The sequence below is a fragment of the Scyliorhinus torazame genome, chromosome 1, assembly GCF_047496885.1.
Source record: "Scyliorhinus torazame isolate Kashiwa2021f chromosome 1, sScyTor2.1, whole genome shotgun sequence".
NCBI classification, from domain to species: Eukaryota; Metazoa; Chordata; class Chondrichthyes; order Carcharhiniformes; family Scyliorhinidae; genus Scyliorhinus; species Scyliorhinus torazame.
The window spans coordinates 4,075,302-4,093,549 of NC_092707.1; the positions used below are offsets into that span (position 1 = coordinate 4,075,302).

Genomic DNA, 18,248 nt, shown 5'->3' on the forward strand with positions numbered 1-18,248 from the left:
AAGCTGGTAGGTAGGGCTAGTGAAGTGTTTGCATCACAACCGGAGGAGGTATCTGGAACGTATGAGGTGGTGAAGAAATCCATCTTAAGTGCATATGAGCTTGTGCCTGAAGCTTACAGACAAAGGTTTAGAAATTTAAGGAAAGAATTTGGTCAAACATACATGGAGTTTGAAAGGCTCAAACAGAGTAATTTTGATAGATGGATAAGGACTTTGAAAATAGACCAAATGTAGGAAGCTCTCAGAGAAATTATACTTTTGGAGGAGTTTAAAAATTCAATTCCTGAATGTAGTGAGAACTCATGTGGAAGAACAGAGGGTTAAAACTACGAGATTAGCAGCGGAAATGGCAGATGATTATGAATTAGTTCATAAATCAAAGATTGGTTTCCAACATCAGTTTCAGCCGGTGAGGGATAGAAACTGGGGACATGAGAAATACTCAAGTGGTAAAGGTAAAGGTGATCTGATGGGAGATAACAAAGAGAGTGTACCTCAGATTAAAAAAGAAATCCAGGAGGGTGGAAAGAAATGAAAAGTTTCAAATGTTTTCATTGTAATAAACTAGGCCATGTAAAGTCAGTGTTGGTGGTTGAAGAAAAGCACTGGAAAGGCTGATGTGGTAAAACAAGATAAGGCAGAAAGGTTTGTTAGAGTGGTAAAGGAAAGCCCAAGGGAAGCGAAGGAGGTGCAAATGATGGGACAGCCTGTTCAAGAAGTAATTGTTCAGAAGGTGCCAGATGTATTTAAAGAATTTACTTGTGTGGGTAAAGTTTATTCATGTGTATCAGGAGGAGCAGGTAAAGAAGTCACAATTTTAAGAGATGCAGGGGCTAGTCAATCTTTAATGGAAAGAGATGAGGAATTATGTAGTTTGGGAAGAATGTTGCCAGAAAAGGTGGTGATATGCGGAATTCAGGGTGAGAGCAATAGTGTTCCATTATATAAGGTACGGTTGGAAAGTCCAGTGAAGAGTGGTGCAGTGGTAGTAGGAGTAATAGATAAACTATCTTGTCCAGGAATACAGTTTATCTTGGGTAATGATATAGCTGGATCGCAGGTGGGAGTAATGCCTACTGTGGTTGATAAGCCAGTGGAAAATCAGACAACTGAAGGGTTGAAGGACGAATATCCTGGGATTTTTCCGGATTGTGTAGTAACAAGGTTGCAAAACCACGGGTTAAGCCAAGAGGAGAAATCAAAGAGTGAAGATGAAGTTGAAGTGCAATTATCAGAAACGATTTTTGATCAGATGGTTGAAAAAGAACAAGAACAGGTGGAGGATGAGGCGGATATTTTTAGTTCAGGAAAATTGGCGGAGTTACAACAGAAAGATGTAGAAATAAAACAGAGATATAAGAAACCATATATGGAAGTGGAATCTGAGTGTATGCCAGAATGTTATTACCGTAAAAGTGATGTTTTGATGAGAAAATAGACATCTGTACATATGCAGGCGGATGAAAAGTGAGCAGAAGTTCATCAAGTAGTATTGCCGGTAGGGTATAGAAAGGAGGTGTTGCGAGTTGCACATGAGGTACCAATGGGAGGTCATTTGGGAATCAGGAAAACTCAAGCTAAAATCCAGAAACATTTTTATTGGCCTGGACTACATAAAAAAGTAGTTAAATTTTGTCAATCATGTCACACATGTCAAGTGATAGGGAAACCTCAAGCAGTAATAAAACCAGAGCCCTTAATACCCATTCCAGCATTTGAGGAACCTTTTACGAGGTTCCTAATTGATTGTGTAGGACCGCTTCCTAAAACAAAAAGTGGGAATCAATATCTTTTGACTATAATGGATGTGTCAACTAGGTTTCCAGAGGCCATTCCAGTTCGTAATATTACAGCTAAACAGATTGTGGAGGAGTTACTTCAATTATTTACTAGATATGGACTACCCACAGAAATTCAACCGGATCAAGGATCAAAATTTACTTCAAAGTTATTCAAAAAAGTTATGGATAGTTTAGGAATAAAACAATTTAAATCAACTGCGTACCATCCAGAATCGCAGGGAGCGTTAGAAAGGTGGCATCAGACATGAAAGACAAGGTTGAGGGCGTATTGTCAAGATTATCCAGAGGATTGGGATAAAGGAATCCCATTCGTATTGTTTGCAATTAGGGATGCACCTAATGAGTCTACCAAATTTAGTCCTTTTGAACTAATTTTTGGTCATGAGGTAAGAGGACCACTTAAATTGATGAAGGAAAAATTGGTGGGTGAGAAATCGGAAATTACACTATTGGATTACGTGTCAAATTTTAGGGAACGATTAAATAGAGCAGGTGAATTGGCTAGACAACATTTGAAAGTTGCACAAAATGTGATGAAACAGGTAACGGACAAGAAATCCAAATTCGTAGTTTTGCCAGTGGGGATAAAGTTTTAATGTTGTTACCAGTGGTTGGTGAACCTTTAAAAGCTAGGTTTTGTGGACCGTATCAGATTGAAAGGAAATTAAGTGAGGTGAATTATGTGGTAAAAACGCCAGATAGAAGGAAGACTCACCGAGTGTGTCATGTGAATATGCTTAAAAGGTACTTTGAAAGGGAAGGAGAGAAAAAGGAGGTTTTAATGATTCTAACTCAAAGTGAAGAAACAAATCCAGATGACTGTGAATTTGACAAACCTCAAATTAAATTGGAAAATGAGGATGTTCTTACAAAATGGGATGAATTGTTAAGTTACTTTCCGGAGGAAAAACAAACTGACCTGAAAGAGTTATTGATATCACATGGGCAAGTTTGTAGAGATAAATTGGGAAATACTCAAATGGCTACACATGATGCAGATGTGGGAAATGCTGTTCCGATCAAACAACATCGATATAGACTTAATCCTTTAAAATTGGCACAGGTTAACAGAGAGATTGAGAGTATGCTTAAAAATGGCATAATTGAAGTGGGTTGCAGCCAATGGAGCTCACCCATAGTGATGGTACCTAAACCAGATGGTACCCAATGGTTTGTGTGTACGCTACAGAAAGGTGAATGCAGTTACAAGAACGGACTCTTACCCTATCCCACGTTTGAAGGATTGCACTGAGAAAGTGGGACAATCTGCTTTTATTTCCAACTTCCAGACATTTAAACCATCCTATGGAGTTCTTTGGTCGACTTCAGGAGGCGGGTTTGGTGATGAACCTCGCCAAAAGTGAATTTGGAGAAGCCCGAATCACTTTCCTTGCGGAGTTTCCGATACCCTCAAGACGAAGGGAAATAATGCAATCTCTTAGCATGAATGAATTTGATCGAACATTTGTGCAAAAGATTTGTAGCGTGGTTGCTCCACTGATGGACTTGCTAGTGAAACGTCAAAAATTTCAATGGACAGCGGACTTTCAACAGGCATTTGACTGCCTGAAAGCTGTGATCACCAATGCTCCTGTATTGGAGAATTGCAAGGGGCTCTGTGGTCACATTGAACTAAAGTATCTGATTCTAAAGAGAAATGCCGAGGAGTAGAGGAATGGATGGATCGTGCAGAGACTTTGTTCAAAGAGACTGTCAATCGAGAAGGATTTCGGTTGGAGGAAGTAGAACAAAGAAAAATGGACCTGTTTGCGTGTGTTTTTTTTTTAAAAACAAAAAGGTATATTTACTGTGTACATTTCTTAGTGGATGGTGCAAAAGTGAAAAAATAACCATCTTGAAGTTGATGGTTTATTTTTTTTTCTTGGGGGGGGGGGGGGGGGGGGGGGGAGGGAGGTGTCATGTGAGAGTACCTTTTAGAAATGGATGTGTAAGCAATGTATCTTTAAGAAAACAGTGATGTCAGAGAGTGGGTGGAGCTCAGCTCAGTTCAGCCATTTTGAAGTTTCAGTTTGGAAAAGTGCCTGGCTGGTTTTGCTGAGAGCAGTTTAAAAGCGCATGGCTGTTTTTGCTGTGAGCTGCTTAAAAGGAGAAAGCCAGTTTGAGACAGCAGCTTGAGAAGTTCTGGTTTGCTGTGAGTTGCTTGAAGGGAGAAAGCCAGTTTGAAAAAGCAGCTTGTGTGTGTCTGTGTTTCCAGAGAGCTGCAGGAAGGAAAGCAAGGTGCTGGAGCTGAAATATCTCTGCCATAAAACAGAAAACATATATTAACTGTGACCTTGTGTGTTACTGTTTTGAAGGTTTGAAGCCTTTTGGATGTTTGAAGGAACATTTTGAGGGATTATTTAGTGTTGTATTATGTTCGGGGTTATCTTTGAAGTAAGGAGTGTTAAGGGATCCAATGTTTATTTAAAAGGTTAAGTTTATTCATAGAATATACATTGTTTTGTGTTAAAAAACACGTGTACATAATTGTAATATCACAAGCCGCGTGCTTCAAAAGCAACAATCCATTAAAGGGGAGGTTGGTTGAATTCCATGATACATTTTGGGGTTCTGAAAACGACTCGCCCATAACAAGAGGGAGATAGAGAGAGGGGGTGGGGGAAGAGAGACAGAGAGAAAGTGAAAGAGAGAGAAAGAGAGAGGACAGACAGAAATAGAGAAAGGAGGCCCCCAGGATTAGGAAGGTGGTATTACAGAACTCGCTTTCCTATTATTGGCCGGCAATAGAGAAGGTGAGAGGATGAGATAAGGAGGAGGGGGCCTTGTGGGTAAGGATGGAGGCAGGCTCTTGCAGGGGGTCGGGGGTGCGGGCATTGGCAATGCTCCCGATGGCCCCAGGAAAGTATTCAGGGAGTCAGTTGGTGATGGCCACACTGAGGATTTGGAGGCAGTTTAGGTCACACATAAAATTGAGGGCAGGGTCAGTGGGGATGCCGATTAGGGGGAATCACGGGCTTGGGCCAGGAAGGATGGATGCGAGGTTTGCGGGCTGGGAGGAGAAAGGTCTCAGTGAAATGAAGGATTCGTTTCTTGGGTGCCGATTTGAGAATCTAGAAGAATTGGGAGAGGGATATGGATTGACACACAGAGAGGGGTTTAAATATATGCAGGTGCGGGACTTCGCAAGAAAAGTGTTCCCGACATTCCCGGTAGCACTGGATCATTCGTTGTTGGAGGAAATGTTGTCAGCGGAGGGACTGGAGAAGAGAGTCCTTTCGGTGATTTACGGGAAGATCCTGGAGGAGGTACCCAAGGAGGGGATTAAGATGAAATGGAAGAGCTGGGGATGGTGCTTGAAGAGGGATGTGGTGTGAGGTGCTACGGAGGTGAATGCCTCGACTTCTTATGCGAGGTTGAGGCTGATACAGCTGAAGGTAGTGTATAGGGCTCACCACACTAAATCAAGAATGAGCAGGCTATTTGTGGGTGTAGAGGATACCTGTGAGCGATGTGGGAGGGGTCCTGCAAATCAGTTCACATGTTTTGGTCCTGTCTGAAACTAAAACATTTTGGATGTTGGTATTCAGGACAGTTTCAGGGGTCCTGGACGTGAAACCCGGCCCCCTAGAAGCCATTTTTGGGGTTTCGGACGAGCTCGAGCTGCAGGTGGACACGGGGTCAGATGTCTTAGCCTTCGCCTCGTTGATCGCTGGAAGGTGGGTTTTGTTGGGGTGGAGGTCAGCCTCTCCACCCTGCGCCTCAGCGTGGCAGGGGGATTTACTGGAGTTTTTAACCCTGGAGAAGGTGAAGTTCGAACTGAGGGGCCCCATCTTTTCTCAAACTCCCCTGCTGAGCCCCTTAAATCATTCTCTATCTTCTCTAACCGCAGGAAGTCATACAGGTCACCCAACCATGCTGCTGCCCCCGGTGGCGATGCCGACCGCCGCTCCAGCAAAATTCGTCACCGTGCAATCAGAAAGGCGAAGGCCAAAACATCGGCCTTCCTCCTCTCCATGAGCTCCGGCTTCTCTGAAACCCCAAATTTCGCCACCAAAGGGTCCGGGTCCACTCCCTCCTCCACTATCCTGCCTATGACCACGAACACTCCCGCCCAGAAACTTCCCAATTTTTCACAACCCCAAAATATGCGCGCATGATTCGCTGGCCCCCGCCCACACCTCTCACACTCATCTGCTACCCCCTGAAAGAACCCACTCATTCTCGCTCGAGTCATATGTGTGCACCTTAAACTGTATCAGGCTCATCCTTGCACAAGAGGAGGTCCCGTTTACCCTTCGCAGTGCCTCACTCCATACTCCCCAATTGATTTCCATTCCCAACTCCGCTTCCCATTTCTCGTTGATCTTCACCACCCGCTCGCCTCCTTGCTCCTCCAGCCACTTATATATATCCCCAATTCTTCCCTCCCCTTCCACATCCGGAAGCAGCAGTTGCTCCAGCAGGGTGTATCCCGACAATCTAGGGAACCCCTTCCAGACCTTTCGTGCAAAGTCCCTAACCTGTAAATACCTGAACTCACTACCCTCTCGGCAGCTCTACCCTCTCCCTTAGCTCCTCCAGACTGGCGAACCCTTCCTCCAAGTACAAATCCCTCACCTTGACCAGCCCCACTTCCCTCCACCTCTGTATACAGTATCCACCCACCCCCCCCCGGCTCAGACCTATGATTCTCGCACAGCGGCGTTAGCACCGACATCCCTTCCCCCCTAAAATGCCTCCTCAGCTGATTCCATATCTTCACCGTGGACTGCACCACTGAGCTCCCTGAATACCTACCCGGAGCCATTGGCAATGCTGCTGTCACCATAGCCCTCAAACTGGACCCCTTACAAGATTCCTCCTCCATCCTAACCCACTCTACCCTTCTCCTTCCCACCACCGCCGCACCTTGTCCACATTCGCCGCCCAATAATAATGAAGCAAGTTTGGCAACGCCAATCCCCTCTGCTGCCGAATGTTGAAAGTTTGTTGACTAAAAATACTTTAATAACACCAATAGATGTACGTACTTGCTCTGTGTATCCTCTCGCGTACTTCCATGTACTCCTGCTCGTGCTTCACTGCTGTCATGGCCACGGCCAGTTCATTGATCATCTCTTCTAACTTGTTCTGGTGAGCTTTATCAATAAATGGGAAAATCAGTGTGCAATCTCAATTTATGCATCATATGTTCAATCACTAAAGCCATTCCTCAAAGCAAACAGCCAATTTTCTGAAGCTCCAAACTTTGCATGTGCTCTCTCCAAAATGGCTTGCAAGACCGGTCGCAAATTAGTCTCGAAAATGTTGTAAAATGAAAAAAGTTAAAAGGGACAATTTTGGAAGGTAGAATATAAAGTTTTTGAAATGGCAATTACTCATTTCTAATCAATTTTTACATTTTTAAAATAAATTTAGTGTACCCAATTATTTTTTTCCAATTAAGGGACAATTTAGTGTGACCAATCCACCTAGCCTGCACATCTTTGGGTTGTGGGAGCGAAACCCAAGCAAACACAGGAGAATGTGTAAACTCCACACGGACAGTGACCCAGAGCCGGGATCGAACCTGGGACCTCGGTGCCGTGAGGCTGCAGTGCTAACCCACTGCGCCACCGTGCTGCCCACTCATTTCTAATCTGTTGTGAAATGGAAGTAGCTCAAAAAACAGATCCATCTAATCAAAGTTACAGTGACATTCGCCCACTGCTATTCAAGGCTTGAAAACGAATTGCACACTTGAGTATTTTAGTAAGATCACTGAGCAGTAATCTGAATGATAAGAAGAATGCAGTAAATATTGTATACCTTTCTCATACAAAAAGTAACAGTCCCTGTTCATGGTCACAATTGAAAACAAATATTCAGAGGGTGACCCAAGATTCACTAATGGTTGTAACTGTGGTTTGAAGTGAAAGTTGAGGCAGATTGTACAGCTGGTTGCTGTGTTGTTTTAATGTAAACACTTCCAAAATGTCAGCAGCAACTCCCCATTTCCAAACTCTGCCTACATCCCTGGGTTAGTAATCGTTAGCACGAACGGCCATTACACAACACTGGAAACATTGACACTATGATTCCTACAAGGGAAGAGGCAAAGAATTCATTCACAAGTACAAAAAGAAGTTCCAAAAGCCTGTTTTTGCATTCGCCAGGTGTTTAAGGGAATTACAAAACAAAGATAAAGAGACAGCTGAAAAATGTTTACGGTTGACGTACCATCCCATGTATCCCCACCACCTGAAGGAAAGGGTAAAGAAGGACAAGGGATAAATAAAAGTTCAAAGTAAAGACACAGTAAGTAAAAGGGGACAAAGTGAAAAACAGGATGCTTTTACATTGCACCGGTGCCTCTGGGCTTCAGAAGTGTGGGTCGGCTGCCGCTGTAAGACATGCTGTGACAGTCAGAGGACCTAGGGCCACGAACAAGCCCTCAATTGCTTCGACAATTTTTACATCAGCCGGCTGCGCAAGACCCACGTTCCAGGTCCCAGACTTGCACAGGTTGTGCACAATAAAAGCTGACAATCTAATCACAAATGATTATGTGGAGCAGAATATTGTAATGTGCAGCTTCAAATGATAAAGAAACAGGAGACTTGGTAAGATGCCAAACAAAAGAAGCAATGGTGACAACTACAATAAAACAGGTTCTCAAGTGAAAGCAGAGGATTTTTCATGCACTAGAGGTTTTACAAATGTGCTCTGTGTTCATCATCCAAACCGACACAAGAGAAATCTTGGAAATGATGAATTCTCTGAAGTGTTAGTCAGACCAGTTGCATTTAACCTGCTCTCCTTTGACACTGGCACTTTCAAGCGTGAGATCTATTTATATCGATATTTGAGTGTGAAAGTGTCACACTGGAAGAAATAGACTTGTTGCAATTAAATTTGAATATACCTGCAGAGATTCAGGTATTTTAAAACGTTGGGGCAGCACGGTAGCACAAGTGGATAGCACTGTGGCTTCACAGCGCCAGGGTCCCATGTTCGATTCCCGGCTTGGTCACTGTCTGTGTGGAGTCTGCACATTCTCCCCTTGTCTGCGTGGGTTTCCTCCGGGTGCTCCGGTTTCCTCCCACAGTCCAAAGATGTGCAGGTTAGGAGGATTGGCCATGATAAATTGCCCTCAGTGACCAAAACGGTTAGAAGGGGTTATTGGGTTACGGGGATAGGGCGGAAGTGAGGGCTTAGGTGGGTCGGTGCAGACTTGATGGGCTGAATGGCTTCCTTCTGTACTGTATGTTCTATGTAACCCCATTATGTTTGAACCCCACAAAAACCACATATTGTATAATATAAATTAATCCTTCATCATATTAATTCAAAATGGGAAGTAGACCAGGGAGTCTAATGTCGGTAGTAGGGAAGTTGCTGGAGTCAATTATCACTGGTTTTATAGCACAGCATTTGGAAAGCAGTGGTGTAATCAGACAAAGTCAGCATGGATTAACGAAAGGAAAATCATGATTGACAAATCTACTAGGATTCTTTGAAGATGTAACTAGTAGAGTTGACCAGGGAGAACCAGTGGATGTGGTTTATTTAGACTTTCAGAAGATCTGACAAGGTCTTGCATAGTAAATGACTATGTAAAGTTAAAGCGCATGGGATTGCGGGCAGAACATAGAACATTACAGCGCAGTACAGGCCCTTCGGCCCTCGATGTTGCGCCGACCTGTGAAACCACTCTAAAGCCCATCAACACTATTCCCTTATCGTCCATATGTCTATCCAATGACCATTTGAATGCCCTTAGTGTTGGCGAGTCCACTACTGTTGCAGGCAGGGCATTCCACGCCCTTACTACTCTCTGAGTAAAGAACCTACCTCTGACATCTGTCTTATATCTATCTCCCCTCAATTTAAAGCTATGTCCCCTCATGCTAGACATCACCATCTGAGGAAAAAGGCTCTCACTGTCCACCCTATCCAATCCTCTGATCATCTTGTATGCCTCAATTAAGTCACCTCTTAACCTTCTTCTCTCTAATGAAAACAGCCTGAAGTCCCTCAGCCTTTCCACATAAGATCTTCCCTCCATACCATGCAACATTCTGGTAAATTTCCTCTGCACCCTTTCCAATGCTTCCACATCCTTCCTATAATGCGGTGACCAGAATTGCACGCAATACTCCAAATGCGGCAGCACCAGAGTTTTGTACAGCTGTAACATGACCTCATGGCTTCGAAACTCAATCCCTCTACCAATAAAAGCTAACACACCGTACGCCTTCTTAACAACCCTTTCAACCTGGGTGGCAACTTTTAGGGATATATGTACATGGACACCCAGATCTCTCTGCTCATCCACACTGCCAAGAATCTTACCATTATCCCAGTACTCTGTCTTCTTGTTATTCCTTTCAAAAATGAATCACCTCACACGTTTCTGCATTAAACTCCATTTGCCACCTCTCAGCCCAGCGCTGCAGCTTATCTACGTCCCTCTGTAACTCGTAACATCCTTCTGCACTGTCCACAACTCCACCGACTTTAGTGTCATCTGCAAATTTACTCACCCATCCTTCTACGCCCTCCTCCAGGTCATTTATAAAAATGACAAACAGCAGTGGCCCCAAAACAGATCCTTGTGGAACACCACCAGTAACTGGACTCCAGTCTGAACATTTCCCATCAACCAGCACCCTTTGTCTTCTTCCAGCTAGCCAATTTCTGATCCAAACTGCTAAATCACCCTGAATCCCATGCCTCCGTATTTTCTGTAGTGTCTTGAGATGAAAAGAAAGCTGGTTAGCAGGCAGGGACTAGTGGGGTACCGCAGGGATCTGTGCTAGGACTCCAACTGCCACGTTATATATTAATCAGATAAATGAGGGAATTAAATATATCACCAAATTTGCAGATGATACAAAGTTGGTTGGGAGGGCGAGCTGTGAGAGGGATGCAGAGATGCTTCAGCGGGATTTGGACAGGCTAAGTGGCCATATGCATGGCAGATGCAATATAATGTGGATAAATGTGAGGTTATCCACTTCGGTAGCAAATTTGGAAGGCAGATGGGTGCAAATTGAGAGAGGTGGATACTCAGCGAGACCTTGGTGCCCTTGTGCATCAGTCGCTGAAGGTAAGCGTGCGGGTGCAGTAGTCGGTGAAGGAGGCAAATGGTATTTTGACCTTCATAGCGAGAGGATTTGAGTATAGGAGTAGAGATGTTTTACTGCAAATGTATACGGCATTGGTGACGCCGCATCTGGAGTATTGTGGGCAGTTTTGTTCTCCTTATCTGAGGATGTTCTTGCTATGGATGGAGGGAGTGCAGCGAAGGTTTACCAGGCTGATCCCTGGGATGACGGGACTGCCAGATGAGGAGAGACTAAATTGGTTAGGATTATATTCATTGGAGTTTAGAAGAGTGAGAGGGGATCTCATAGAAACTTACAAAATTCTTACAGGATTAGACAGAGTAGATTCAGAAAGAATGTTCCCGATGGTGGGGGAGTCCAGAACTAGGGGTCATAGTTTGAGGATAAGGGCGAAACCTTTTAGGATGGAGGAGAAATTTCTTCACCCAGAGAGTTGTGAATCTGAGGAATTTGCTACTACAGAAAGTAGTTGAGGCAAAAACTGTGTGTAATTTCAAGGAGGGATTAGTTATAACTCTTGGGGCTAAAGGGATCACGGGATATGGGAAAGGCGGGATCAGGATATAGAACATAACAGCGCAGTACAGGCCCTTTGGCCCTCGATGTTGCGCCGACCTGTGAAACCACTCTAAAGCCCATCTACACTATTCCGTTATCGTCCATATGTCTATCCAATGACCATTTGAATGCCCTTAGTGTTGGCGAGCCCACTACTGTTGCAGGCAGGGCATTCCACGCCCTTACTACTCGCTGAGTAAAGAACCTACCTCTGACATCTGTCTTATATCTATCTCCCCTCAATTTAAAAGTATGTTCCCTCGTGCTAGACATCACCATCCGAGGAAAAAGGCTCTCACTGTCCACCCTATCCAATCCTCTGGCAGAGCAGGCTCAAAGGGCCGAATAGCCTCCTTCCTCTTCTATTTTCCAAGTCTCTACGGTGACATCTGCACAAATCGAAATCTACGAGGAGCATTGGCATTTTTGGTCATCATGAAGCAATTACTTGTTGTAAAGACCTAATTTGTTCAGTAATTTTCTTCAGAAACATCACTGGACCATACCCAGTCTGAAATTCCTGACTCTTAGAATCATAAGAATGTTAGAACACAGAAGGAGGCCATTTGGCCCATCTTGTCCATACCAGCCCAAGGACACCCAGATGCCCGTTCTTATCCCACCTTCCTGCACCGGGCCCACAGCCCTGTAGCTGACAGCACTAAGGTGCAGATCCAGGTACTTTTTGAAATAATTTAGGGTCTCTGCCTCCACGAGCACCCTCTGCATAAAAACGTTTTTCCTCATATCCCCTCTACACCTTCTGCCACTTAGCTCTTTTTAAAAAAATTTAGAGTACCCAATTCATTTTTCCAATTAAGGGGCAATTTAGCGTGGCCAATCCACCTACCCTGCACATCTTTGGGTTGTGGGGGCGAAACCCACGCAAACACGGGGAGAATGTGCAAACTCCACGGACAGTGACCCAGAGCCAGGATCGAACCTGGGACCTCAGCGACTGCAGTGCTACCACTGCGCCACTGTACTCCCCTATCTGCCACTTATCTTGAACACCCTCTGCTTAGCTTTGCAGTGGTTAAAGGAAACGTGCCAGCACACGAACCTCAAAACAGTAAACTCATTAATTTAAAGTATTGTTTTATAATTCATAGGAATTTTGTAGAAGGAGAAGCTGCCTACAAAGAAAACAGAATAGAACACAGATCAAAGACAATGGTCAGTTTATAATCAAGAGATTGAGCCCTTTGCCTTTTGTGTTTCCCGGCTACATGAGCACATTCACTTACTGCAAAGTTTGTCTTTTTATTTAAACAGAATATAAATCACAGAATTGGTCCAAAGCAGGCCATTGGGCCCCATCATGCCCAATCTCTCCAAATGAGCATTGTGACTTGGTGTTATTCCCCAGTCCGTCCGTCAGCCCCCCCCCCCCCCCCCCCCCCAAGTAACCCTGCACATTTTTCGAATTTAAATAATCATCTCATGCCCTCGAACGATTGAACCTGCCTCCACCACACTTCCAGGCAGTGCATGGTTAACATCAAGGCTTGGGTCAACCCCACATGTGGTAAAACATTTCACTTTCTGTTGCTCTAATCGTCAATGGCCCCATTTAATCAAAAAAGGAAATAGCCAACACCCGTCCTAGGAGCTACGCCCCCTACCAGCGAGTGTAAAATCCCACCTTCTGTCTCCATATCATGTCCTTTTGGTGCCTCTCCAATGTCGATAGTGAACATCACAATCTTGGGGGTCATTGTGGACATTCTGTTGCTGAAACAGAATTTATATGTTCCATCCATGTGTGCTGCAAATGTGTATTTCCCACTCGACTCCCGGTCCCCCTTATAAATATTTTTGCCATCTGGTCCTGTTATCTGTAGGAAACAAAAATAAATATCACTGAATGCGTCACAGGTTCTGGCAACTGTGAAGCTTCCATTTAAAGTACATGGGAAAAACTTTTATTTCACCCCCCAAAAGGGCACTCTGTATATTAAAGACTGATAATAAAAGATGTACAACTTTCACACCAGCAATATGATACAACTTCTTGTCACCACCCCAACTAGCCATCGAAACAATGATGGAAATTGCCAAATTGCAATACAAGGGCTCGTTAATAGTCAACTCTTCCAGAGAAGTGGGAACTCAGCTTCAGCACTGTAATATTACCTTGGCTGAAATCAGCAGGAGACCAGGATCAAAGCTGAGGCCTCACGTGAGCTGTGTGGACTATACCACTCCTCACCACTAGATTATCAGGCAGGGGAGCAAGTGTGTCCAGCAGCAAGGACGTGGTTAGAGGTACAACACAATTTGCCCGAATATAAAAACAGAAAAATTCTGGGAAAACTCAACATGTCTGGCAGCATCTGTGGAGAGAGAAAGAGTTAACCTATCAGCCGAATATGCCTGAATACACTATCTACAAAGAAACACATTTAAACTCCAAGTTGATGCAGGGGTAGTCATGGGAGTTTAACTCATGAAAAGTATAGAACCCAGCAGTAGGGGACACTGAAAAACCTGCTGCTGCTTGTCTTAGTTAATCAGTTCAGAGACTGATTTTCAGAGTGATCTGCCACCGACAAAGATGAATCCCAACCCACAGTGACACATCTAATGTTCCAGGCATAGTGAGCAATGCCAGTTGTTCAATCACAAGCATCCTTTAGTGCTGTGCACCTGTCCTTCAGGCACTGGACTGAATGCATTTACTATCAATCCCAAAGAGCCCCCAAGGAAAGCAAATCAGCTGTACATATCTACATATTTAAAAAAAGCTTCCATTAAAAATCCCATCTCCATAGTTCGAATGGAAACTGCCCGTGTAACTTTGTCACGTTAATCCACTCTCCTACCAGCTGAGGTGCTGGTGCCACAATAGTCAGGAGGGTGGAATTAGAGTGTGACAACTTCGATGGTGGATTTTGGAACTTAGTGGAACCAGAGAGAAAATGGATTCTTGTTGGGCATCTAGAATGCACTTTCAGACACATGGGGAAAGAATACTGAATATTAACTTTTGAAAGGGAATTGGATAAATACTTCAAAAGGAAAAATGTGAGGAGCAGCTGGGGAGGAATTCAAAGCGGTGGCACAAACGTAATAGATTTCATCCTATGCAGCCCAATTCTAAAATTCCACATAAACACAAGGTCAGAATGCACAACTTTAAAATGAGCACTGAACCACACCAGCATGCACTGGTCCCACTATCCGCATGTCATCTGAACACTATTTTAGGACTTCACTTCTCCTGCATTACTCAGGGAAGTGTTGGGTATTTACTAGGGTCTTTTTCTAGAGCAGTGAATTTTCAGAGGTCACCTCAAAAAAAAAACCTCAACACTGCTGATATTCCAGGATGTTGGAGCCCTGAATGACAACCTTTAGAATTAAACTTGTGGGAAAGTAACACAGGATTACCTCCAGGCCTGGATTTTTATACTCGAAACGCATCTACATTTTTAAAAATTGGAATAATGTGGTTTGAGAGAAGCAACAGCAGAACATCTCTGCTCACACGCTATGTCCATGCAAAAAAACTATTTGGCACAATTAGATTTCAATACAGCATCAAAAAGGTCTTGGGCCAAGGGCTGTAGTTGCTGCGGCTCCCATTTTAATTCAGGAGTTTGACTTCACTTCTCCAACTGTTCAAGAGGAGGGGGATTTTCGGATTCCAAGAGTTCTGATTCAGAATACATGTCCGGTTCACAAGCTGACAAAAAGCACCTCTGCACAACTTAAGATGCTTTTATAGATTTTTTTTAAAAATGTGAACCAACTTAAAAGGAGCACTTTGCATTTGCACACAATCTGTCAGACTGAAACATTTAAACTTGAAGTGTTTGCAGGGCCAGCATTAATGCAGAATATTAGGACATGAACTCTTAAAAGGGGTGGCGGCGGTATGGGAGTGAAATTTGAAGAATAATAATCTTCAGTATTGTCACAAGTCAGCCTACATTCACACTGTGAGAAGTTACTGTGAAAAGCACCTAGTCGACACATTCTGGCGCCTGTTTGAGTGCAGAGGGAGAATTCAGAATGTCCAATTTACCTAACAGCACGTCTTTTGGGAGGAAACCGGAGCACCCGGAGGAAACGCACACAGACATGGGGAGAACGTGCAGACTCCGCAGACAGTGACCCAAGCCAGAATCAAACCTGGAGCTGTGAAGCTATAGTGTTAACCACTCTGCTACTGTCCCGAATATAGGGAAAGGGGAGGGCCTCGGGGCTCTGATTAGCGCTTTAAAAAACACCGGTGCAGAGGTGATCAGATGAATGGTTTATTCTGCACTGTAAGATTCTGACTATGAAATAGTTTGTACAGTCTCCACCCCAAACTTAAACAAACAATCTTCTCTTTGCAAAATGTGATGTACCTGTCAATTTCCAGTCATTCCGGTATCCACAATTGATATTGATCAAACTTTCCATCGTGCACAATTTATAACACGCCAGTTATTTTTAAGTAATTTATCATTCTGTCTTTCTACAAAACACAAAATGGGGATTGATTCACATTTGTTCTGCTAACGGCCTTAGCGAAAAGCTTCGCCAAGACAACCAACTTTAGAATGGCTCAAAAACTATCTGCAATCTACTCACTAATTTTAATTGGAAGGCCCCAACAAAGTAACCATTTTTATCAAATGAAGGAAAATGTGTTAACTCTACCAAAAATGCCAACCTGGTTGAATTTAACCCGATATCTGAACAGTAATGAGCTCGCTCACCATCCTGCTATCACACAACCATCAACAATCATTCCACACTAAACACTGATCGGGTGTCAGAGACATTATCAGAATTTAAGTAAAATATAAAGAGAAAGTGTTGTAAATATCCACAGGTAAATCACCTAGAAAGATAATGGACAGGCCAACAGAATGGATAGTCAAAATGTCCATATGCACCAGCTACTTGACAAACTTCAATGGCATATTAACATATTTTACTGAAGGAAGTTTAAATTTGTGAAACCAATCAAAGTAGAAGTTTGCGTTAGCAATATGTGGGACACAGCATGGAAAGATATCCCCCCGTAGGAGGCATACAGGCAGCAAAATTCAGTCTTCAAAATGAATGACGTGGAGATGCCGGCGTTGGACTGGGGTGAGCACAGTAAGAAGTCTTACAACACCAGGTTAAAGTCCAACAGGTTTGTTTCAAACACTAGCTTTAGGAGCACTGCTCCTTCCTCAGGTGAATTAAGAGGTCTGTTATACACTTCTTACTGTTCAAAATGAATGTTTGACCGCACAAACATTTCTACAAATTAACTCCACAACAGATAGAGCAGCGAGGTTCAGAAACTACCTCTCTGCAATGTGGTACACAAAACTTAAACAGATGAACATTGAGCATGTTTGCACTGAAGAGACACAGTGAGGAGGGGGTTAAACTCCCACCGGCCTTGTGGTGAAGACACAGGCAACTTGTCAGAATTCAGAGCCCTGCATCAAAGTTCACTCAAAACTCCTTTCCACATCGAATAACCATTTTATGTGGATATGAATGAAGTAACATCACAAAAAGCAGTTTCCAAACCTTATCACTGAAAGGGACTCTCCAGTCCCCCCCCCCCCCGTCCCCCCCGGCACGGGCTCTCCAGTCTCCCCCCGGCACAGACTCTCCAGTCTCCCCCTGGCACAGACTCTCCAGTCTCCCCCTGGCACAGACTCTCCAGTCCCCCCCGGCACAGACTCTCCAGTCTCCCCCTGGCACAGACTCTCCAGTCCCCCCCGGCACAGACTCTCCAGTCCCCCCCGGCACAGACTCTCCAGTCTCCCCCGGCACAGACTCTCCAGTCTCCCCCCGGCCCTCATACACAATGAGCAATAGGTTACACAGCGGTTACCGGGCTACCCCAGCCCAAAGGCCGGCCTGAGAGGAGGGAATGTCTGACCGGGGCCTCCTTCCACCGGCCCAGCTGCTCTCCAGTCTCCCCCTGGCACAGGCTCTCCAGTCTCCCCCAGGCACAGGCTCTCCAGTCCCCCCCAGGCACAGGCTCTCCAGTCTCCCCCTGGCACAGACTCTCCAGTCCCCCCCGGCACAGACTCTCCAGTCTCCCCCCGGCACAGACTCTCCAGTCTCCCCCCGGCACAGACTCTCCAGTCTCCCCCCGGCACAGACTCTCCAGTTTCCCCCCGGCACAGACTCTCCAGTCTCCCCCCGGCACGGACTCTCCAGTCTCCCCCTGCACAGAGTCTCCAGTCAGTCTCCCCCCGGCAAAGAGTCTCCAGTCAGTCTCCCCCCGGCACAGCCTCTCCAGTCTCCCCCCGGCACAGCTTCTCCAGTCTCCCCCCGGCACAGACTCTCCAGTCTCCCCCCGGCACAGACTCTCCAGTCTCCCCCCGGCAGAGACTCTCCAGTCTCCCCCCGGCACAGACTCTCCAGTCTCCCCCTGCACAGAGTCTCCAGTCAGTCTCCCCCCGGCAAAGAGTCTCCAGTCAGTCTCCCCCCGGCACAGACTCTCCAGTCAGTCTCCCCCCGGCACAGCCTCTCCAGTCTCCCCCCGGCAGAGACTCTCCAGTCTCCCCCCGGCAGAGACTCTCCAGTCTCCCCCGGCACAGAGTCTCCAGTCAGTCTCCCCCCCGGCAAAGAGTCTCCAGTCAGTCTCCCCCCGGCACAGAGTCTCCAGTCAGTCTCCCCCCGGCACAGACTCTCCAGTCAGTCTCCCCCCGGCACAGACTCTCCAGTCAGTCTCCCCCCGGCACAGACTCTGCAGTCAGTCTCCCCCCGGCACAGACTCTCCAGTCAGTCTCCCCCCGGCACAGACTCTCCAGTCAGTCTCCCCCCGGCACAGACTCTGCAGTCAGTCTCCCCCTGGCACAGACTC

The 18,248-nt window shown here is 45.2% G+C and overlaps 1 protein-coding gene across 1 annotated transcript in view; it reads right to left on the reverse strand.

Annotated features, from left to right (window-relative positions):
* tmed2 (transmembrane p24 trafficking protein 2) overlaps nucleotides 1-18,248 on the reverse strand; it is a 36,881-nt gene that overhangs the window by 13,403 nt on the left and 5,230 nt on the right. Inside the window, exons 2-3 of the mRNA XM_072513358.1 lie at nucleotides 13,077-13,269; nucleotides 6,794-6,901 (exon numbers count right to left, since the gene is read on the reverse strand). Of these exons, the coding sequence (XP_072369459.1) occupies nucleotides 6,794-6,901; nucleotides 13,077-13,269 (301 nt within the window). The remainder of the gene's footprint in view (nucleotides 1-6,793; nucleotides 6,902-13,076; nucleotides 13,270-18,248) is intronic.